The sequence below is a fragment of the Barbus barbus genome (genome assembly GCF_936440315.1).
Source record: "Barbus barbus genome assembly, chromosome: 44".
Lineage (NCBI taxonomy): Eukaryota > Metazoa > Chordata > Actinopteri > Cypriniformes > Cyprinidae > Barbus > Barbus barbus.
Window position 1 is genome coordinate 12,991,440 of NC_136722.1, and position 24,663 is coordinate 13,016,102.

General features: G+C 38.1%; 1 protein-coding gene across 4 annotated transcripts in view; it reads right to left on the reverse strand.

Moving 5' to 3' along the window:
- cul1b (cullin 1b) overlaps positions 1–13,928 on the reverse strand; it is a 22,038-nt gene extending 8,110 nt beyond the window's left edge. For all 4 annotated transcript variants that reach the window (XR_013783630.1, XR_013783631.1, XR_013783632.1 and 1 more), the window contains exons 1-12: positions 13,830–13,928; positions 10,604–10,936; positions 6,674–6,851; positions 6,193–6,360; positions 5,497–5,547; positions 5,309–5,399; positions 4,925–5,088; positions 4,653–4,815; positions 4,417–4,547; positions 3,884–3,991; positions 3,684–3,790; positions 2,502–2,550 (exon numbers count right to left, since the gene is read on the reverse strand). Coding sequence is in view for 1 of the 4 variants with exons in the window: in XM_079406072.1 (XP_079262198.1) it covers positions 2,502–2,550; positions 3,684–3,790; positions 3,884–3,991; positions 4,417–4,547; positions 4,653–4,815; positions 4,925–5,088; positions 5,309–5,399; positions 5,497–5,547; positions 6,193–6,360; positions 6,674–6,851; positions 10,604–10,743 (1,350 nt within the window). In the remaining 3 variants the exon portion in view is untranslated. The remainder of the gene's footprint in view (positions 1–2,501; positions 2,551–3,683; positions 3,791–3,883; positions 3,992–4,416; positions 4,548–4,652; positions 4,816–4,924; positions 5,089–5,308; positions 5,400–5,496; positions 5,548–6,192; positions 6,361–6,673; positions 6,852–10,603; positions 10,937–13,829) is intronic.
- Positions 13,929–24,663: the final 10,735 nt, after the last annotated feature.

Genomic DNA, 24,663 nt, shown 5'->3' on the forward strand with positions numbered 1-24,663 from the left:
ACCTCCCTACACCGACAAAGGTACCAAAAGCTGGTTCAATGACCATGGTGTTACTGTGCTTGATTGGCCAGCAAACTCGCCTGACCTGAACCCCATAGAGAATCTGGGGTATTGTCAAGAGGAAGATGAGAGACACCAGACCCAACAATGCAGATGACCTGAAGGCCGCTATCAAAGCAACCTGGGCTTCCATTACACCTGAGCAGTGCCACAGGCTGATTGCCTCCATGCCACGCCGCATTGATGCAGTAATTCATGCAAAAGGAGGCCCAACCAAGTATTGAGTGCATAGAAATGAACATACTTTTCAGAAGCCTGACATTTCTGTTTAAAATATCTTTTTTTATTGATCTTATGTAATATCCTAATTTTCTGAGACATCGAATGTTGGGTTTTCATTATCTGCAAGCCATAATCATCAAAATTTCAAGAAAGAAAGGCTTGAAATATTTCACTATGTGTAATGAATCTATATAATATATGGGTTTTACTTTTGAAATGAGTGACAAAATATTGACCTTTTTCATGATATTCAAATTTTTTGAGACGTACATGTATACAGTGGGGGAAAAACATTATTTGATCCCCTGCTGATTTTGTACGTTTGCCCACTGGCAAAGAAATGATCATTAGTCTATAATTTTAATCGTAGGTTTATTTGAACAGTGAGAGACAGAATAACAAAAAATCCAGAAAAACACATTTCAAAAAAGTTATAAATTGATTTGCATTTTAATATATGCATAATATAAATTTGACCCCTTCTCAAAACATGATTTAGTACTTGGTGGCAAAACCCTTGTTGGCAATCACAGAGGTCAGACGTTTCTTGTAACCACTGATTTTCTATGGGATCAAGGTCTGGAGACTGGCTAGGCCACTCCAGGACCTTAATGTGCTTCTTCTTGAGCCACTCCTTTGTTGCCTTGGCCGTGTGTTTTGGATCATTGTCATGCTGGAATACCCATCCACGACCCATTTTCAATACCCTGGCCCTGACAGTACATGGCCCTGTCCATCGTCCCTTTGATGCGGAGCAGTTGTCCTGTACCCTTAGTAGAAAAACACCCCCAAAGCACAATGTTTCCACCTCCATGTTTGACAGTGGGGATGGTGTTCTTGGGGTCATAGGCAGCATTCCTCCTCCTCCAAACATGGCGAGTTGAATTGATGCCAAAGAGCTGGATTTTGGTCTCATCTGACCACAACACTTTCACCCAGTTCTCCTCTGAATCATTGGCAAACTTCAGATGGACCTGTACATGTGATTTCTTGAGCAGGGGACCTTGCGGGCGCTTCAGTATTTCAGTCCTTCACGGCGTAGTGTGTTACCAATTGTTTTCTTGGGGACTATGGTCCCAGTTGCCTTGAGATCATTGACAAGATCCTCCTGTGTAGTTCAGGGCTGATTCCTCACCGTTCTCATGATCATTGAAACGCCACGAGGTGACATCTTGCATGGAGCCCCAGACCGAGGGAGATTGACAGTTATTTTGCGTTTCTTTCATTTGCTCCCTTTAAGAGAGTGCTCCTAATCTCAGCTCCATACCTGTATAAAAGACACCTGGGAGCCAGAAATCTTGCTGATTGTTAGGGGATCAAATACTTATTTGACATTAAAATAAAAATCAATTTATAACTTTTTTGAAATGCGTTTTCTGTTTTTTGTTGTTGTTGTTATTCTGTCTCTCACTGTTCAAATAAACCTACCATTAAAATTGTAGACTTATTTCTTTGCCAGTGGGCAAACGTACAAAATCAGCAGGGGATCAAATAATTTTTTTCCCCACTGCATATGGAAAACAAAATTTGGGGGAAAAAACAGAATCTGGGGAAAAAAAAACTGACTTGATATGGCAGTAGTTAACAACAAAACATTAGAGGGATAGTTCACCCCAAAAAAATCTGTGTGAAAATTCTGTCATTAATTACTCTCCCTCATATTGTTCCAAACCCGTAAGACCGTTCATTTTCAGAAAACAAATTAAGATATTTTTGATGGCATCCAAGAGCTCTCTGACCCCATAGACAGCAAGGATATTACCACGATCAACGCACAGAAACGTAGCAAGGACATCGGTAAAATAGTCCATGTGACATCAGGGGTTCAACTGTAATTTTACAAAGCTACGAGAATACTTTTTGTGTGCAAAGAAAACAATAATAACAATATACTCAACAATTCTTCTACCCGAGTAACCGTCTTCCGCCATTTTGGAGAGTACTCCAGAACGTAATCAGCATTGTTTATGCTGAGTAGACAGGGCGCGCATGCTGAACGTAACTTGTGTTCTGAAGATGAACGAAGGTCTTTCGGGGTGGAACGACATGAGGGTGAGTAATTAATGACCGAATTTTCATTTTTGGGTGAACTAACCCTTTAATAAATGGAGCAAACATGAACTGTTAAAAGTGTTATGAATTCAAGTAATAGTTCCCTAACACGTGAAGGAACTTTTAACATCTGACCTTTAATCTCAGTGGAGTACAGTGAAACTCACCACTTGGTTGAGAGTATCTTCTAGCTCAGCCTCCTCTGGATTCTTTGAACTAAATGAAACACACACTCCATTAAATCATCTGTGTTATGAAGATTCCTAAACACTTGCTAAACATTAAAAGCAAACACAAGCTTTCCTAGACATTTATAATGTCAAATTTCATCTTTTGAGCTCATGCAATGGATTATTTTTTGGTGGAATTTTACAGAGTCTTGCTAATGCAGTTTTCATTCACAAGTTTCTTTTAAAGGGCACCTATTATGCAAAATCCACTTTTACATGGTGTTTGGAAATAAATGTGTGTTGGCAGTGTGTGAACACAACCATCCTACAATGATACAAATCCACCCAATCCCTATTAAGCCAAATCAGTCTCATTAGAATCACACTGATTATCTGAGCAGTGTGACGTCACACTGCTCAGGCCCAGCCCGTGGCCGCTGACTGACAGCCCAGCATTACCATAGTTTCCGTTTGTGTGTGCGTCGTTTTATTAAAGCGCATAGTGAACGTTTTCAAAGTATTTGTGTATGCGTGTTGCTCATCTGTCATTGCAAATGAGCTGTGGAAACTCTACAAGTACATAAATATATAAAATAACCATTCCAAGACGTCCGGGTTCATTCTTTAGGTGTTTCTTCTGCCAGAGTCTCTCCTTCATCTGTGTCTGACTCCGGTTCATACATGCATGGCTGAACACCGGTTCTCTCGCTCTCAGTCATGTTGCTTCTACCGGCTGTTTATTGCTGTAGGTATGCAAAGCAGAAATGTATATGCTATGCCCTCCTCTGAAGACGGGGCGGGAATATGCTGCTCATTTGCATTTAAAGTGACACACACTAAAACAGCTCTTTTTTTTAGACTCCTTCAAAAATCACATTTTCCATGTTATAATTAAATTATATTCACGTTATATTAAATGATCTGTGGGGTATTTTGAGCTGAAACTTCACAAACGCATTCTGGGGACACCCAAGACCAATATTACATCTTGTAAAAATGGGCATAATAGGTGCCCTTTAAATCCTAAAGCAGCTTCTTTTTATTGCATTCAAAGATTCAAGCCTCAAATCCTAAAACAAACTGATGTGTTTGTAAAAATGTTCCAGACATTCACTAGATTTCATTGTCAGATTCACATGTAAACAGATCAAGGATGGGAATATGAATAAGACAATTCACCTCTTCTTCAGTAAGGAGTCGCAGTATCTGGCCAGAAGCTCAGGAGATTTGCTGGAGGACTGCGCCATCCTCGTTACCGCATTATTATTAATGAATCTTCCACAGGCCTGGAGAGAGGCAGAGTGAAAGTTACACCAGCGCTATAAATATACACTATAGCTCAAAACCAACAAAACTGACCTTTAATATAGATCACAAACCTTATCGAGTGCTGCCACAAACCCAGCATCATTATTGAATGCAGACATGACGAGAGCATTGTATTTCTTGTGAACATCCAAGATTGTTTGCACATAGATTTTGGGATCCTGGAAAACAAGCAGTGGCAGATCAAGCTGTGATCAAATTAAGATGTTACAGGAACTGAATCGAACAGAGATACAGGAAAACATGCACAAAGATGAAAAAAAAGATATCCAGTATTAATAGAGTTAAATATTTCTGGTTTGGCTTTGACAAAGGGGTACTTGGATTTCTACTGAATACTGAATAGCATAAAGCGAAGTTGAGTCCTGTCTTTGAAACACAATAATGTGTATAGTCAGATGAAAGAGAATTTAGGCAAAACCCCAGTTAGACAAATAACTATTGTCATATTGTCATGGAAAGAATAGACCTGTTATAAATTGAAGTGAGGGCTTATTTTGAACTCCTCTCCACAGCAGCTGCTACAGCCCGAAAATATTGTGTCCACACAGTCACTGTGGCTTTATGTTGTAACACCAGGACTCACATTGAGTGCTGAATCTCCACACTTCTCGATGGCAGCCAGCCCTTGATTATGAATGTGGGACTCCAAGAGTTTCTTGAGCTCACCCAATCCGTCCGTGATCCGGGAAACAAGGTTGTACATCCGACCGAGATCTGTAATTATACAGAACATGTATTACCTGTCAAACTGAGTGTGTTATGTGTGTTTGAAATCTTAGATATTGCCTGAATGAAGGTGACATTGCAGCACTGACTGACCTTCATTCTTATCAGCGTCTAGAAGGTTCTGGAACTCTGTGTGGAAGATCTCCAGGTGTTTCTCGATGAGGACCTGCTCACACTTGCGAGCCAGCTCGTCTTGTGTGCTCTCATGGAGATACACCTGCACCCTCCGCTGCTCCTCCAGCAACCGTGCCTCTGCCTGCACTCATAATAAGAAATGTACACTTAATGTAATAAAACCAAATTTCCCATAAAATGCAATGCAATTTATCTTATAATGTCAGACTTGAATCTGAACTCTAGTTTACCTTTTTCATGTATTCAGTAACAGGGTTTTGCTGGAGGAACTCTGTGCTTTCCCGTGTATAGAAGCGCTCTGTGTCAGCCAAAAACTGCGTCTCAAAGTACTCCTTGTAAACTGATAATGTCGGCCCCTTCACAAATGCATCATCCTCATTCAAGCCCAATTCAACTGGAAAAGACAAACCAAATCACAACATGATGCTTCAAAGGTCCAGACAGCACTGTTTATTTAACCCAAACTCAGACAAGATTTGAAAATATCCTTAAGTGACAACAGCTGGCTCAGATGGAATTAACAATATAATGAATTATGCTAGTTTTTGAGAGGCCAGCATAAAAGAGATGTAAATGTAAGGCTACCACACTCACCGTAGGACTGCCACACTCACCGTAGGACTGCACCACTCCACTGATGAATCTGGTGTTAATAGTCTCGCCATTTCTCTCCTTCTCAATGAGTTTTAACACAGCATTTGTCACCTATACAAAAGAAAAGACAGGGTATTTAATGTCTGATGAAAATGAAAAAAACATATCTTACAAATGGAATGTTATAAATTGCCAATAAATAACTTGCCTGCTTGTTTAGAGGTCTAAATAAACACTCTCTCCAAGTGACCAAAGCAAGCTGTGAAGGAGAAACATTATTAGAAATTATTAGATTACTGTTTTTATGTGATGAGACAAGACAATGAGGCTTTAATAAAACTACCTTTTTTTTTTTTTTTTTTTTTTAGAATTGCAATATGATAAAAGACTATATTCATTAAGTAATAAGATTTGTTTTTATGATGATGAATAATTACCACCATTACTATAAAACAAATCTAAATAATATTCCAACAACAAAAAACAACAATAATAAAACATCTATAAAACTAACAACAAATTATAATTATAAATAATCATCATAATTATTAAACAATTAAGTAAATTATTTAATTATAGTTTCATCAACAGAATACATCACAGTAAACCAATCCAATTTAAAAGATCAACTAATGCTCAACTAATGATTTAGTGCCAATGCACCAAGCCCATTGGTCAAGAAACAGTTGTCATCAACTCCCTCAAAAAGGCCTGGGGCTAGTGTTAATTCACACACCAGATACAGCTGATGAGTGGTCTCAGGTGTGCAGTGGCTATTATGAGCAATAAATATAGTTAAACTACAATACAGTATAGCCATTAATACACGTTTTACAAACACAATGCGTGGAAATGTAAAACAGGAATCTATGAGTCAGGCAGGGGCGTGTGCCGTTTCTCGTACCGAGTAGATTTCGTAAATTCCTTTCCGTCCCTCATCACACTCTCGGCGCACCCAGTGTCTGTTGAGGTAAGCACAGATCCCATTTAACACTTTACTGGAGAAGCGATAGTCCTCCCACTGCTGCGTGTAGAACTTCAGAACGCTCTCATCCATCAGGTCCTCTCCATCCTGCCAGACACAGACAGATGGAGGAGAGAAACAGGAGAAGTGAGGTCTGGAGAAGTGACAACAACTCACACCGTTACCCATTTTAGCGAAGAAAATAAAAATCAAGCTACCTCATTAAAATTTTCAATATTCAAGTACAGCAAACCATATCAATAGCTAATAATTTATTTAATATTTAATATAATTTTTCCTTTTCTGTTATGGCCAGTGCAAACAAACAGTCTGCTTTAAATACTAATTTAAAATCACCAGAACAATATGATCACCAATGCATCATGGCACCCTGAACAATAAGCACACCGTAGAATTTTACCTTGAGAAGGTTTGTCAGGTAGCTCCTCAGAAACTCTTTCAGTCTTTTGTAGAGTTCTAGTCCGACAAACTGTGCCCCGCCAGGTGTGGTCGTTTTCTTGGAGGGTTTGGAGGGGGGGATGCCAGCACCCCTGGCCTGGTTGGATTGGTGCACGCTGGTACAGTAGTTATACACATGTCTGAACAGTAGGTTAAAGTCTTAAGATTGTAAATGAGTAAAAGATGACAGGCAGCACACAAAACAGACATATTGGCACATTTTTACACTGATGGGATGCCATTCTATAATGATGATGCTTTCAGATTTAGATGCCAAGTAGCTTTGTCTTTGTAGCTGTATCAGAGTACAAAAATGAATAAGCATACTGTGGATTAATAGCGTCAGATAGGCACGTAGGAGGATTTACTCCTATGAGAGTTCTTGAACACATCAGAATCTAATATGAAAAGCGTGAATGCAAACTCCTATGTGGACTGTGCACATTTCTTTGCTAAGCATTGATGTAATTCAGACGAAGTTCCAATCTATTTTACTACAGTGAAGACAAAACTTTTTCCATAACAGTTTGTGGACAGTTCTGACACACTACATCCTACAAGAAAAAAATTATGGGAAAACAGAACAAATCTTTAAAGAAACTTGTACTTGTTTTTTCCAAGAACGTCCAACTTCAAATCCCAAAGTCAGCTCCTCAATATTAAACAAGACGAAGCAGTACCTTCAACAGCCCTTGTGAAAACTTCTGTTCTGTTTTAATACAGTGATCTACTCTGACATGCAAGAAGCCATCTAGAGAAGCTCTTACATATCTCAAGACGGAAGTTAGTTAACAATATTACATGCCCGCTACATGGGTGTGTGTTTATTGCAAGCTGTTATGTCTCAATGCAGTAGCTTAAAGGTCGTGACCACATGAACTGTGATTACCAGAACTATTTCTGTTTTTTAGTGTATTAGTTTTTCTGAGAGCCAAGTATGACACCTTTACCACTAACTGTGAGCTCCACTGTGTTGCAATGACAGTACTCTGACACTACAAACTACATGCTGAGATTCAGTGATCAGCGCTAAAGAAACCTGCAACAACAGCAGAAAGTTCCTTGGTTACACACAGGGCCACACGCAGACAAAGAAAACGCATTACTGGAAATGCAGAGGAGAATGACAGCTGTGGGTGGCAGACGAAACTCTGAGCAATTACGCCCCTGTGTATGATGTGGCACAAGTGGGTGAAATGCAAAACTGCAAATCTGAATGCAGACAAAGGTCCTTGTCAAAGGTTTCATTTCCCAGACAAAAACTGCTTTGATGAGCTATAAAGCAGAACACACATGGGCTGGGAGAGATGCCTGAGATTATAAAAGGGCCAAATAAAATTAATAACACCATGCACTTTCATTTTACATTGTTTTGTAATTCACAATTTACTCAACAAATAATGTAATTATTTCATATTGATATTAAAAAGTAAAAAATGGACTGACTTCTAAAGTCTCTGAATGATCTTAATTTGGGGGGTTTTCTCGTCAAGTAAACATTTATGCTAAAAATTGACCATTTGTCGGCAAAGTAATTTTGAATAAATAATAAATTTTTTCTGGATTATGTTTATCTGACACAAATCCTGGGCACTTGCACTGAATCAGTATTAAATCAGTATTAATTGCCATACATGCAATTTATTTGATTAAAATTTTTAGTTAATTGAGACCTAATTTTAACTGATTTAATGGTTTATTTGTTCGGTTTTTTTTTCTTAATGAACAGGCCAGCTAAAGCTATAATATGCAATCAATTAAAAAAAATAAAAATAAATTGCTATACAGGTGCATCTCAGAAAATTTGAATATGGTGAAAAAGTTCTTTTTTTCTTGTAACATTTCAAAAAGTGAACATTTCATATATTTTAGATTCATTACATGTAAAGTAAAACACTTCTAAAGTTTTTTAATTTTAATTTTTATGATTAGAGCTTACAGCTAATGAAAGTCAAAAATCAGTTTCTCAAAATATTATATTTCCTAAGATCAATCAAAAAAAGGATTTGCAAAACAGAAAAGTTCAAGTTTTTTAAAGTATGTTCATTTATGCACTCAAAACTTGGTCGGGGCTCCTTTAGCACAAATTCCAGCATCAGTGAGGTGAGGCATGGGAGCGATCAGCCTGTGTCACTGCTGAGGCACTATTGAGCCTTCAGCTCGTCTGGATTGTTGTATCGACTGTTTCGCATCTTTCTCTTGAAAATATCCCATAGATTCCATATGGGGTTCAGATCAGGCATGTTGGCTGGCCAATCAAGCACAGTAATATCATGGTCATCAAAGCACCTGGAAGTGGTTTTGGCACTGTGGGCAGGTGCTAAAGTCCTGCTGGAAAAGGAAATCAGCATCTCCATAAAGCTTGTCAGCAGATGGAAGCATAAAGTGCTCTAAAATCTCCTGGTAGACGGCTGCATTGACTTCGGACTTGATAAAACACAATGGACCAACACCAGCAGATGTCACGGCACCCCAAGTCATCACTGACTTCAGAAACTTCACACTGGACTTCAAGCAGCTTCGATTCTGTGCCTCTTCAGTCTACCTCCAGACCTTGATTTCCAAATGAAAAGCAAAATTTACTTTAATCTGAAAATAGAACTTTGGAGCACTGAGCAACAGTCCAGTTCTTTTTCTCCACAGCCCAGGTAAGATGCTTCTGATGATGTCTCTGTTTCAGAAGTGGCTTGGTAGCCCTTTTCCTGAAGATGTCTGAGCGTGGTGACTCTTGATGCACTGACTCCAGCTTCAGTCCACTTCTTGTGAAGCTCTCACATGTGTTCGAATCGGCTTTGATTGACAGTATTCTCAAGCTTGCAGTCATCCCTGTTGCTTGTGCACCTTTTCCTACCCAAATTCTTCCTTCCAGTCAACTTTGCATTTAATATGCTTTGACACAGCACTCCTTGAACAGCCATCCCTTTCAGTAATGACCCTCTGTGACTTACCCTCTTTGTGGAGGGTGTCAATGATCGTCTTCTGGACCATCGCCAAGTCAGCAGTCTTCCCCATTATTGTGGTTTCAAAGAACAAGAGATACCCAGAATTTATACTGTAGAGATGGTCATTTATTGAAACTCAAATGTAAATATTCTAATATTTTGAGAAACTGATTTTTGACTTTCATTAGCTGTAAGCTCTAATCATCAAAATAAAAAAACAACAACTTTAAGTGTTTTACTTTACATGTAATGAATAAAAATTCACTTTTTTAAATAAGTTACAAGAAAAAAATTCACCATATTCTAATTTTCTGAGATGCACCCGTATAACGCACTTAAAATAGCATATTCCACTCAATGATTTAATGTTCTGTAATATTAAAGAACAAATAATTATCACCCCACATAATGCAAAAAAGATTGTCTATTGTCAATAGTGTAGTGATGTATTTAAACACAGCGCACACAGAAGTTGCTTTCAAACCAAGCAGCTTTCTGTTGATCAATAAGATTAATTCGCGCGATCAAGCAAAATCTTCACAAGGAAATTCTCACCATTTATACGAAAGTCCCGACTGCACCGTCTCCCATTGAAATGACTGGATTTCGACCATGAAATTGAATCAAGCAAACTTTCAGGCACGAGTTGAATTTATAAATCCCAGCTTCAGAACTTACACAATGAGTGAGAAAAAGTTGATGTACTTTCGAATAGCACATAATTATCATTCATAGAAATATAAAACCATCAATGAAACAAGCAATGCAATGTATACTACAGCAACCCAAACCATTCAAAGCGTTTTCCTCATAAGCCAAGGTCTTATTCTCATTACAAGCGCAAAATCCACACACATGGTAACACCTAAAAAGACAAAGCCTTTCAGTGTGCAGGCCACAGCTGCTGCCCCCATTAATCCCCATTCATTCCGCAGTGCCTGGTAAGATACGTATAGAGTTCCATGTAGCGTGCCTTAGCCATGCTCTGGCGTGTATAGACCTGCTGTATTCCTGATCTCAGGTCATCCCAAATCTGGTCCAGCCCAATCTGTTTGAGCCCGTGGGTGTTCTGGCCCCTGTTGGATGACATTGTCTCTGTGCCGGTCTGCTCGTGTCAGATAAATCCTCTTTTCTCCCCGTTCTGTTCCAGAACACTGCTGCTTCACATGTAGTCCACCATGCTGGAGAGCATTCAGAGAGGATCAGAGTACCGCTACACTTCACAGATGGTGCTGCAGGCTGATCTAGGGTTACAGCACAGTCCAAACACTTCAGCACGGTATCTGGAAGAGCAAACAAATCAGGTTTGAAATTAAATAACCACACTTACTGCCATTTTAAAAGGGTGCAACATGAAAATAACCATAAAACAGGGAATATTATTTTCATTACGATAGATATAATAATAACAACAGGTTATGCATGAAGTTATGAATTGACATGCAGTATTGCAAGCAGCATTTACAGGTGTTAAACAGGGCAGAACTAGCTTATCCTTTTGCTAAATACAAAAGCAAGAACCAAGAGGAAAAAAAAAAAAAGATAAAAAGGAACTTAAGTACTTGTTTTCATATTTAAAGAGGTAATTCATCGCTGGCAAGATGAGCTTTAAATAATAGTTTAAGTTTAAAAGTTTTTTTAATTGGTGTTACAAGACTAGAGAAAACTCTGTGGCAAAAAAAGATAGAAAAACTTAAACGCCCTTAATACACATCAGACTATCCTTGAGCGGGGATATAAAAATGTGGAAGTACAATCTGTAGTCTTCCCTGGAGCTGTTAAAAATCTGTTGGATGACGTAAAATGACGTTAGCTGACAAACAAATGAGCATATCTTGGTGTAGGTTACATGGAAACATAATACACATTGTTCATTTACTACTGATGCTGAGAAACTGTAACAATACAATGCTGGTTGAAAATCCATGACCTTACCCTTTAGGAGAAAAAGCAAACCTAATAGGAGACTCATGGGAAACTAAGCATCATTCCAGAGCTCATGTGAAGTGACAAGTGTTGGGTCAGTGTTATATTTAGCTGCGTGTCTGACTGCTGTGTGTTGTGGTGCAGAAGATATGAATCTTGCTGGTCATTGTTTACGTGTTGTGATGTTCGAGATGCCACATGTCAGAGAAGCAAGAGCGCTGGTGCATCAAAACATGTGACCAGCAGGATTGGGTTTAGCTGGGTTATTAATAGAGAAAATGATGTGGGAAATGCAAAGGCTTCTTGTTTACAGACAGCTGTTTCTATAGCCAGCAGAACTAACTCCATTGACCAATATATGTACGAGACTAAGTTCATTAAAAACATCTCTGAGTGATAAAATACAGCTGTGAGGATTCAGATAGACATTAAGTCATGTTTAGATGTAAATGCTCAAAGTTCTGATAAATTGTAAATCAAGAAAAGCAAAGTCCCACAACTGACCCAGCCCTGCTAAATCACTGACCCAGAGAGTGAGAGGTTTTACAGCAGGGGAAATAAACAAGTTGGAGTGGCGTCACACCGCCAGGATCAGCCCAGCTTATGGTGACGCATATCAAAGATGCAGGCGGTTGAAGAGGACTTTTAATGCTCCCTTGCTCAAAAACACACATCTACAAACAGCTTTACAATACATGCTGGGTCCAAGCTTGTCTATTAGCCTCTGTAAGTGGGTCATTCATTACCCATAATTTTCAGTGCATTTAAGGCAGTGACACTCAAGTGCTTTACCTGATCATTGTGGGAAAACAGTTTGTGAGTGTCAAACTGCTTGAGTCTGGTCACATATAATCTTATTAGTTCAGCTAAAACAACGCTAGACTTTCTGACCCACATTCATCAGTGGGATATTTCCATGAAATCAAACATGTGATCTGTAAGTTGTCAAAATCCCAACAATTACAGTTCGAGTACAACCCAAAAGCACTTTAAACCATCTAAGGTAAAAGCAAATCACACAGAATCACTTCCTTTCTTCTGTGGAACACAAAAGGAGATATTTTGAAAAATGTTGGTAACCAAACAGTTTTGATTACTATTAGCTTCCATTATATGGAACCCCCCCCCCCCATCTTACCCTTTACCCATCTAATCCCCCCCCCACTTCTTTTGAGCTCCACAGAAGAAAAAGAAAAGTCATTCAAGTATGGAAAGACATGAGAGGGAGTAATCAACGACCGAATTTTCACTTTTGGCCCATAAATTGTGGGTTGAATCAAGCTTATACTATGACTGATTCAAGACAAACGTTAATGAAGCCACTTGACTCAGACAGGCATTAGACACTGAATACTTTTCTGTACCTGTCAGCTTATTCATCATAACTTTGAACATAGCATAGATTATACGTGACAAAAGCAATTCTTTTTTGTTTAGTACAAAAAACTCACATCTACAAGACTATCACGACAGTTTCGGTTGAAAAACAATTCATGTACTGCATCTACTGATCTTTTTTTGACATCTGATGACGCCTTTGCCAAAATTAGCATGATACATAAACCATCCTCATGGAAAATCTTTCTAATTTCAGAAGGAAACATACCATACACTGGCACATGAGGTTTACGAAACATCACAATAAAACCAATTCTGGGTATGGCAGTCTCTAAAAAACTCCTGAGCTGCCTATCTAGAAAACAGCATTTTGGCCCAACAATGTTGTCTAGGTAGGCATCTGAGACAGCAGAATTCATGTGACTGTGTGCAAATGTCTGTTCATTCTTCAGTCGGCATCAGCTTTAGGTCTCCATAATAGACTTGATCAAGAAGAGCATGTTAACATCTTAAATATACAACGTGTGTTAATGTCATGCCTATTTTAACGTAGAATTTGTCTAAACAGTATCAATACATTAGCAATGCTAGGTAGCAGTTCGCTAGCTTCAGGTACCCTGGTAAACTGCCGCTGAGGAGAACAATTAAAAGCCATATTACGGCCAAATAAACAACTGACATTAAAATATAACCTAAAAATAAAGACAAACAAGACTTGCCATGAACCTACTGCTCTAAAACGGCGAAGCTTTTGAGATATTGATGTAAAATGGCCACCTAACGTTATTTATTAAGTCGTTTGTAACAGCACAAAAACGTTTGCCTTCTTTCTCCATAAAAGACAAATATCTCCGTCTATTTTCCAGCCTAACCGGGGTGGCTGACAGGTATATAAAAGACATTCATTCTTACCTGTGTCCGTTTCTAACGTCGAACTGTACGAGCTTGCGGCCCAACGCTGTCTGTGTGACTGGAGATGATGATGATTGGGGATTCCGTATTAGAGCGAGTGAAGCGTCATACGCCACAGCTCAGAGAAATACAGCGACCTCTAGTGTTCACTGAGAGATACAGCGACATCCGTGGTTCACTAACGTGAGTGCCCTAGTCAAACTGTCTCAACCTAGAATTTGTCAAATTTTTCACCATCATTCATATATTTTAAACTGATTTCTGTTATTTATTTTCTAAATACCTCCTTTACATCGATAGCTGGCAATTTATTCATTTCATGAGTGTGTCTTGTATTGCTTGGCTTTTGTGAAACTTTTTTTTTTTAATAAAGTGAACTTTGATAATACAGAGCTTTTTCAAGCCCCAGTACACCCAGTGTCTATAGTCATTTAATGCATTTTGTTAAAATACTGTAATTTTCCCAATATCTAGAGTTCACCCACTTCTTCACATTACCCTAATGTTACTAAATAAAAGTATTTGGATAGTCTACTACATTATAGATAATGTCTGTTAAGTACTATAAAGAGTCTGAAATTTTTATGTTGCACATATCGAATACTTACGCAATATCAACAAGGTTTATTTGTTTAATAATTTATTGTAAATGCAGCAATATGAAGACATTTTAATGGAAAAAAGTCATATCATAACCCAAAGTAAATACATGACACACAATTTATTACATATATTTTATTTCCATCGGAATAATATTGATGAACATTTTTTCTATGTAAGAAAAATACTGTATAGTACAGAACACAAGAATTTGACTTATGATGCCTTTTCATTTTACATAGAAAATTCCACTTTGGTTTTAAAAATTTACATAAACACTTGTGACTAAAACATTCTCATCAAAAAACTTATTCTTTTCTGCATTGGTTTTCAGTTTCATACTCTCTCACATAGCCCAATTTCCCCAGTGTTCTTCTGATTGTAACTTCAGAAACTTTGACTTTAGCTAGGGCAAGACAAGCTTGCAGTTCTTTGGGTGTTATTTCAGGTTTCTTCGTGACTTCCTTGATGATTTTACGTTTGGCCTTTGTAGAAATTTTCGGCGGTCGACCACTCCTGGGAAGATTCCTCACTGTTCCAAGTGTTTTCCATTTGCAGATTATAGATCCGATTGTGGATTTGTGAAGTCCCATAATCTTTGCAATGGATTTGTAACCCTTACCAGACTTATGGTAAGAAATGATCTTTTCTTTGATATCTTCTGAAATTTCACCTGACCGTACCATTATGCATTTACTTTGTGCTTTTGTGCTGGCAACTTTGTGTCTATTTAATGGCCAAGGATCAAAATAAGATTCAATATAAGTAGTGCCTGCTGTCTTCAGGTGGAGCTGAAGGCTGATCTAGGGTGTCCAACCACTTCAGCAAGGCATCTATGAAAAAGCAAATAAAATATTTTAAAGCGTTATCTATTGATTCTACAGCTTATTTATATTATATACAATCTGTATATATTAATATTAATTTAAAATAAATAATTTATAATAACCGTTAAACTAAAATTGCTTGTGTGTAATGGATTAATAATAATATAAATCATATAAATAAAATAAAATGTTTGGTTTTGGCCAGACAATTTTTTTTTTGTACTAGTGACCTTTAATTTGGATCAAGAGAAACTGGGGGAGTGACTTTTTTGTGTCAGACATGTGCTCACATCTGATTGGTCCAATTTAAGTTTGAGATCTCTAACCCAGAACATAACCTGCCCTGGAGCAGGTTAGCTGTGGAGTGTAAGTTACTATGGCAATGAACGCAGCTAAAAGCCAAGACACTTTCATGGTACCTAAAACCCAGGATTGCTGGAAACTAAACTGAAACTTACCTGGCTAGCCAGCTAATCTGGCTTCATGGTACAGGCCCTTGGTCTTAGTGCCAAACCCTGTTCCTGGAGAACTACCTTCCTGCAGAGTTCAGCTCCAACCCTGATCAAACAACTGAACCAACTAATCAGGATCTGAAGGAACACTTGATAATTACAGACAGCTGTGTTTGATCAGGGTTGGAGCTGAACTCTGCAGGAAGGTAGTTCTCCAGTAACAGGGTTGGGCACCCCTAATTTAGAATATATAGCACATTTAATACACAATCATAATTCAAAGTTCTCAAGTCGAACATACTCAGTGTTGAAGCATTTGGCAAACATTACATTACCACAACTGAAACTAAATATTTTCACTGCATATAAGCTTCCATTAGTTTCACATAAAATACATAATTTATTCATTGTTGATTAACTAAAACGTGCATATAATTAAACTGAATCGTTTAAATGAATTCGACAAAATCGACTTCCTGTCAACCCAAAGATTTACAATTCAACGTGTGATAATTTCAAGATAATTAATTTGTAAACAACATCAATAGGCTACATTAGCAATGCAAGCTAACAGCTGGTTAGCTTCAGTTAAGTTACCCTTCTGAAGAGACCTTGAACAGAAATATTAAGACATATAACTTAATGCCAAATAAACGAGTGGCATTTTAAGATAACTAAAATAACACATCTATTATTCTGCACCCACAGATTTAAGCTACTAACGTTACTGGCTAACTACTGAAGAAATCCCACAACATTTGCCTTCTCGGTAAATGGACAAATATCCCTCTTAGTTATGTCACACCAAAACGAAGTGTCTAATTGATAAATACTTATATTTAGTCTTACCTGTGCTATGATCTTCTGCAACGTCCAGAGCTGAAGTTATGCTGCTGCTGACTGAAAATCCTTAGAGCCAGGGTTGCCAGGTTTTCATAACAAAACCCGCCCAATTGCAAAACTAGCCCTAAACTAGTCCAATGGCGTTTCGAAAGGGTCCCCCAGTAAAGATCGCGTTCCGGGGGGTAAAACACGCTTTTTTTTTTGGCCAGAGTCCCCTGGTAAAATTCACATTGCAGTGTCGCTTAAACCCGCGTACATGAAAAACGTGTTAAAGTAGTCCTTGGCAACACTGCTCAGTGCAAATGAAGTGTTTTAGCCACATCGACCCCTAGCGTTCGCCAACTTCAGCGCCCATATTCACATAAGACTTATCAATTAATACTTTTCTTATTCATTTATTCTCTACATGCCTCCAAGTAAAATCTGAATCTGCAACCTTACTCACTTTAGATCTTGTGAGTGACATACTACCAAATCTGGAATTTATAGGGCAGAATAGTGCAGTATATAATTATATGATGTATTGAGTTATTTAGAAAATATGTTATCAATAACCAACCTGCCAACATTTCTCAGAAACAATGGGCTTTCCATATGTTGTTGCAAGTATTCGCCACAAAGTGGCAATATTTTGTTCTAAACGGATTAGAAAAGACAGTATTTTACAGCGGTCCAGTCAGTGCAATAATTTAAAGACATTTAGGCAGCTGCAATGTAAAATCCATCTCAAGAGAGATCAAAATTTTGAATTTGATTATATGGAACTGGTAGAGTACTTTGTCTTATGTTGCAAGGAGAAAAATATCCAATTGAACACCAGAAAGATAGAAGAGTATTCTGGCCTCAAATACCATTTATAAACGCAGGGAAATATTTCTTAGTGTAATAAATGGTAGCAATACTAGCCAAAACATGCATGTATGTACAGTACAGTCAGAGCATTTATCTCCAAATGGAAAAACTCGGGCAAATTCCTCCAGCACCACAGCGATGACTCATCCGCCACAAAAACGCAAGGATAACACTGAAGGAACTGCAGGCCTCTCCTTGCATCACTAAAGATCATGACTTCACGATGCAAAAAATGGCATCCACGTAAAATCCATGGCATCGCAAGGTGAAAATCACTGCTACCTCCCCCAAAAACATCAGTGCTTGTCTGAATTTTGCCTTCATGATCCTCAAACCTTTTGGGAGAATTTTTTTGTGGACGGATGAGTCGAACGTGAAACTGTTTGGAAGATAGGGGTCCTGTTAGATCTGGTGTAAACCAAATACTGAACTCCCACTCTCAGATAAGCATGGTGGTGGCAGTGCGCTGCTGTTGTGATACTTTAGCCTTGGCAACGTGCAATAATTGGGAGTAAAACATGATTTTTGTTCTCTCTCAGAAAATCCTAAAGGAGAATGTCCGGTCTTCAGTCTGTAAGTTGAAGCTCAAGTGCAACTAGGTTATTTAGCAAGACAATGTTCCAATGGGTATAAGAAAATCCACCTCTGGAATGGCTCAAAGAAAGCAAATTAAAGTTCTGTCTGAACTAAAGCAGTTGTTATTGCTGCTAAACATAGCACAACTAAATTTTACATTTAAATTCATTTTTCCACATGGGTAATAGATGTTTACTTCAGTAAAAAAAAAAATAATTAAAATATATAATGTGTGTTTACTCAGGCTGCTTTTGTTTTATATTGTATGAAATACTGATACAGTAGAATTCAGAGGCAAGGCAAATACATTTTCACAACACTGGTACATTTTGCACTCCAATAATGTTTCCACTTCAACTTGAAGCATGACTTGTAGTATAGAAAATAAACAAAAAACAAATAAATGCATTTACACTTTTCTACAGATGTTCCATTTTATGCCCCAATCCAGTCATAACCCAAGTAATTGATTTGATGAATATATATGCATGTTTTCTTTATTACTTGTTTATAATAGCAATACATTGATGAACTTTTATTTTGCTGTCAGGCCTCATACAATGAGATGAATATTATGAAATATTACTGCATAAATATCTTATTGCACAAAAAACTTTAGTGAGTGAACAAAATTATATATTATATATACATAAAAATGTTATATATAGTGCCAGAATTAAATACAAGTACAAAATAAAGCGTATAAGAGGAGTCACACTGTTGGCAACTTGTTTTTACTGTGGAGTGTCGCAAGCCTGTTTCTGACGCAATGGGATCCTTTTTAAACAAAAACTTCCACTTCTGCCACTTCTGTCTTTACAAGATTTTCCTCAAAAACTTCAGTGTCTTCCTGTAGCTTCTTCTCTAACAAGAGATGAGCATTTATTTTCTTTTTCTGCAGTGATTTTCGCCTTGTAACTCTCTCACGATGCCTGATTAAGTCCAGTCTCTTCTTGATCGTGGATTCATGAACTTTGACTTTAGATAGAGCAAGAATAGCCTGCAGCTCTTTAGATGTTATTTCAGGATTTTTTGCGACTTCCTGGATGATTTTACGTTGCGCCCGTGGAGAGATTTTAGGTGGTCGACCACTCCTAGGAAGATTCATCACTGTTCCGAGCGTTTTCCACTTGCGGATTATGGATCTGATTGTGGATTGGTGAAGTCCCATAATCTTCGAAATGGATTTGTATCCTTTACCTGCCTTATGGTAGAAAATGACCTTCTCTTTGAACTCTTCAGGAAGTTCATTTGATCGTGGCATTATGCATTTGCTGAATCTTCACAGGATGATCCAGGGTTACAGCAGAGCTCAAACACAAAGTATCTGCAAGAAAGCAAATAATAAAGCAGGTTTCAAACCACCTGGTTCGCGTAGATACAAGCAGCTGAAGAGGACACTTACTTTTACTTAAAAACTATGGGTATTATACTGAAAACAGACGTTAAACTGCTTGTACCTAGTCACCTTTGACCTTTAGTTCAAGGCTAGACTTTCTGACCTAATAGCCCACATTCATTAATGTGGGATAACTGTGGCACATTCACAGCAAACTAAAATACAATTGTCTGTTCACCATTTTATCTACTAAAGTGAAAATTTCAACCAAAGAAAAAATAAGGTTAAAAAAAAAAAAAGTTAACGCTTTAGGCATTTCGTAGGCTTTTCTCATGTTTCCAGAGGGGTAAATTTAAGGTAAAAGTGAGCCACATTTCTCTACATTTGCCTTAAACCACTATATATATATATATATATATATAAATAAATAAAACAATTAATGTTTTTAAGACGCTGGTTAGCCTCAGGTCTTCGTTAAGTGACGCTAAGGGATATTAATGCGAAGTAAACGACTGACATACAACAAACAACATATTATTCACAAACTCCTCTAGCGTGGCGAAGCTTTTGATGTATTGTGTAAAATGGCCACTTGTTCGGTCAAATATCCCCTGCTAGGCATACACCATCTTGAAACCCCAGTGGTTGACACGTATTTAATCTTACCTGTTTTTAATGTTGCCCTGTAAGAGGTGTTTGCTCTCTGCAGCAGCTGGAGATTATTGGGATATGGATTCCGTAGAGCGAGTGAAGCGTCATACGCCCCAGCGCAGAGAGACACAGCGACCTCTAGTGTTCACAGAGATACAGCGACACCCGGGGTTCACTAACGCCAGGACTCTAGTGCAGTGATTCTCAACCCTTTTTGACTCCAGGGTCTCTCATTGTCAAACTAGACCAAGGATCCTCAAATCTGGACCATTCCTGCAGAGTTTAGCTCTAACCCTAATCAAACACACCTGAGCATGCTAATCAGAGTCTTCAAGATCATTAGAAAATCACAGGTAGGGGAGTTTGATCAGGGTTGGAGCTAAACTCTGCAGCAGATTGGACCTCCAGGGTAAGATTTGAGGAGCCCTGAGCTAGACAAATGGCTCACAGAAAAGGCTAAATAAAAACTCAAATTCCCACCTAGTAATAATCCATTTGAAGTCAAAACACTAATGTAGCTGAATTTCAAACAAATTACACGACAATTATTTGCAGGAATGTTTTTATTGCCTTTGCATAGAAACAGTAAAATAGGAGTATTCTTCTTATTTTTTAGTCAGGCCTGGATTAAGGTACTGTGCTCATACATGACACAACAAAATGTAAAAAAAGTCACCAGAAGTAAATACAGATACAATTATTATTTTTTGTCTGTAGACTGTTGCAGGCCTGTTTGTTATACACCGGACATGATGGGACTCTTATTAAATAAAAACCTCCACTTCTGCCACTTCTGTTTTTAAAAGATTTTCCTCATAAACTTGGGAATCTTCCTGTAGATTATTTTCAAAAAAGGCACAAGCATTTATTTTCTTTTTCTGCAGTGTTTTTCGCTTTGACACAACCTCGCGTTTCCTAATTTGGCCCAGTCTCCGTCTGATTGTAGAGTCATGAACTTTGATTTTAGCTGAAGCAAGAGAAGCCTGCAGTTCTTTGGACGTTATTTCGGGTTTCTTTGTGACTTCCTGGATGATTTTCCGCTGTGTCCGTGGTGAAATTTTTGTGGGTCGACCACTCCTGGGAAGATTCATTACTGTTCCAAGTGTTTTCCATTTGGAAATTATAGCTCTGACAGTGGATCGATGCAGTCCCATAATTTTAGAAATAGCTTTGTAACCCTTACCAGACTTATGGTAAAAAATTATGTTTTCTTTTACATCTTCTGGAATTTCCTTTGATCGTGGCATTATGCACTTGCTGAATCTTTGGTTGAACCTTCAGGTTGATTTTGAGGACTGCTGTAGAGTCAGTCCAGCCACTTCAGCAAGGAATCTGCAAGAGAAAAAAATAATTATCTTTAAATTTGATCTCTCTGCTACATCTGTGAACTATTTAGACCAGGGCTGGCGAATGTCAGCCCTGGAGAGCCGCAGCCCTGCAGAGTTTTGCTTCAACCCTAATCAAACACACCTGGACACTAATTAAACTAATACTAATTGAATTCAATATATTTAAAGAATTATTAAATAATAAAACATTTACGCTACCAAAAGTTTGATTGATGTCATTAGATTTTATGTTTGAAGGTTGATTTGTTCACCAAGGCTGAGAGAAAAAAGTAAAAAAAAAAAAACTAAGATTGTGAAATATTTCAATTCGAAATATGTTTTTAGTATAACTTACTTTAGCTAAATATATTTCTGTGATGGCATCCATAGCCGACTACTATCTGCAGTGTCACATCCTTCAGAAATCATTCTAATATGCTGATTTGTTGATCAATAAACATTATTAGTAAGGAATTGTGCTCCTTAATATTTTTTAGTAGACCGTGACACTTTTTACAGCATTCTTTGATGAATGTTCAAAAGAATAATATTTATTTGAAATACATTTTTGGTAACATTTTAAATGTCATTTCTAATCAATGTAACGCCTCCTTGCGGAAAAACACCCCATAAACATTGAACACAATCTTTTGAACAGTTCAGCAAAACACTAACAAAACCTTCATAAAAATTCTACCTCAATCATCAACTGAGGCTCTGAAATATGAAATATGAACACGTCTAGCTATTGTTTTCAGCAACTGCACTTAACTGATCTCCACTGTAACTGACACCAAACGGAACGACTGTGACCTAATAAACCGACACGATAAGGAAAAATAATAAGCTAAACAATAACTGACATCGTCGTAGCCAATGCAGTTTGAAGTAAAACGGTAACCTATTCACATAAATCGCTTCTTCTTTCTGTAATTACATGTTCTAACTGACATATCCTTCCAAAAACATTTAGACTAATCTTACCAGGCAGGTTTGTGTCCCATAAGTGGACAACATCCGGATACAGATCGCATATTTTAACGCCAAAGTGTGAACGCAGCTTTATTATGTCTATTATGTTTGAGATGCTTCTTCTTCTTCTTGTGTGATTTGCGGCAGCTTAGACGCTACAAATGCGTATTGCTGCCCTCCTCAGTTCATCTGAATAACTCCATTTTATAGATTAAATCCAGTGTGGAGTAAAAAATTTATAACAAAATTTGTTGCGTCATATTTCTTATTTTCAAGAATCGATTGTAAAGATAAAGATGAGACTCCAGCTTCCATCAGATCAGAAAACATGCGGTTTCTTGCAGAACGAAGAATTTCACAATCCATTACTACATGCTTCACGGTTTCTCCACACAAACATCTGCCGTCTGGATGATAATAATTCAGTGCACAATGCCCCAGTCTTAATCTAGTGATTACCATACTATCCCTCCTCTCTAATCTTGTAAATGATGTGTGCATTAATGTAGGCTGAATTGAGAATCTAATGTCTGCCTTTATTTCCTTTTTCCCATTCTTTCTGCCATATTTGCTTTATTTTTTGCTGTATAATACTCCTGCACTCAACTCTTCCATATTACTTTCAAATCAACTTCACTCTTGTGTGTAGCTTTTTTTACCATCTCATCAGCCTCCTCGTTCCCCTGAATCCCTACATGTGCTGGAACCCACAAAAATCCCACTATATTTACATTTACATTTACATTTATTCATTTAGCAGACGCCTTTATCCAAAGCGACTTACATTGCATTCAAGTTACAGTTTTTACATTTGATCAGCTCTTGCTTTTCCCTGGGAATCGAACCCATGACCTTGGCGTTGCTAGCGTCATGCTCCCAACTTTATCACCGATTTAGTGCAATCAAAATTTCAACTATTAAATCTGGTCTGGTCTCACTCTTCCTGCCCTTAATTGCCATTAGTGCTGCAGTGGAATCTGAACATAAAACATTTCTTCCAGGTCCTTGAACCCTCCACCCACCCAAGGGCCCACAAAATTGCTACTAATTCCGTAGAAAACACTGACATATTATCCGGCAATCGAAAAACTTGTTTGATACATAACTGAGGGATATTTATCCTTATTGCTGCTTTTCCATCGAGTGGATTCATAGAGCCATCAGTATATATCTGCACACTGTCTGACCAATTTCCTTTTAACTTCAAACCATGGCTACAGGATCGCCATTATCTTCCTTAACTTGATATAGCACTGAAAAATCAACTGTATAGTCTCTGGCAGAAACCATGGGACTGGAGACCAACACACTGCTGGTCCTATTATGTAGTCTTTCATGCTCCCCTTTCTATCCCTTCCATCCCTACTCTGCACTTCAGTAACTGTCTGGTTCAGCTCAGCTACCAAATCTGACCTCAGAAGACTACGGAGGGTAGTCCGGACTGCTGAGCGAATCATTGGTACAACCCTCCCCACTCTCCAAGAACTGTACTCATCCAGAGCAAAAGGGCTGGTAAAATCACTCTGGACCCCTCACATCCAGCACACTCCCTCTTTGAACTGTTACCGTCTGGTCGACGCTACAGAGCTCTGAGCACCAGAACGACCAGACACAGAAACAGTTTCATCCCTCAGGCAATCCATCTCATGAACACTTGACACTACACGTGGAACACACAACTATAATACATTATCCATTCACCACACTCACTAATTTTATTTTTATTTTCTCATTTCTAATTTGCACATACTTGACCTGTACACACATTATTGTCTATATTATATATTGTGTTTTTGCTGCTTTGTACATACATGTGAATATTTGTATATTATTCTTTTATTGTCTGTGTCCTGTCCTGTTGCTGTCTTTCTGTTGCGCTGTGGAGCTTCTGTCACTACAACAAATTCCTTGTATGTGCAAACATACTTGGCCAATAAAGCTCATTCTGATTCTGATTCTGATTCTGATTCTCTGAAACTCCCAGTGTTCCTCTAATAAACTTCTGGACGGATTTTTGCAATTAAGACTTCGGAGCTTAGACCAATAGTTCAGGGACAGCTTAGTCCTCCTTAACGCTAAAGTAGCCTCCTCCATTTCAACTAAAAGTGCATTGATAGGTGTTGTTCTCATTGCCCCACTCCAAATTCTTAAAGCCTTAGCTTGAATAACCTCCAATTTCTTTCAAACAGATGGCGCTGCCGACCCATATGCCATACATCCATAGTCAATGTTGGATCTGATGATTCCCCTGTAAATCATCATTAATGCTTTTCTATCCCCACCCCAGTCTCTTCCAACTAGGCATCTTAAAATATTAATAACGTTCTCACATCTATTAACTAATTGATCTGTATACCCTTCATGACATTCTCTCTTCAAACCAAACTCCCAAGA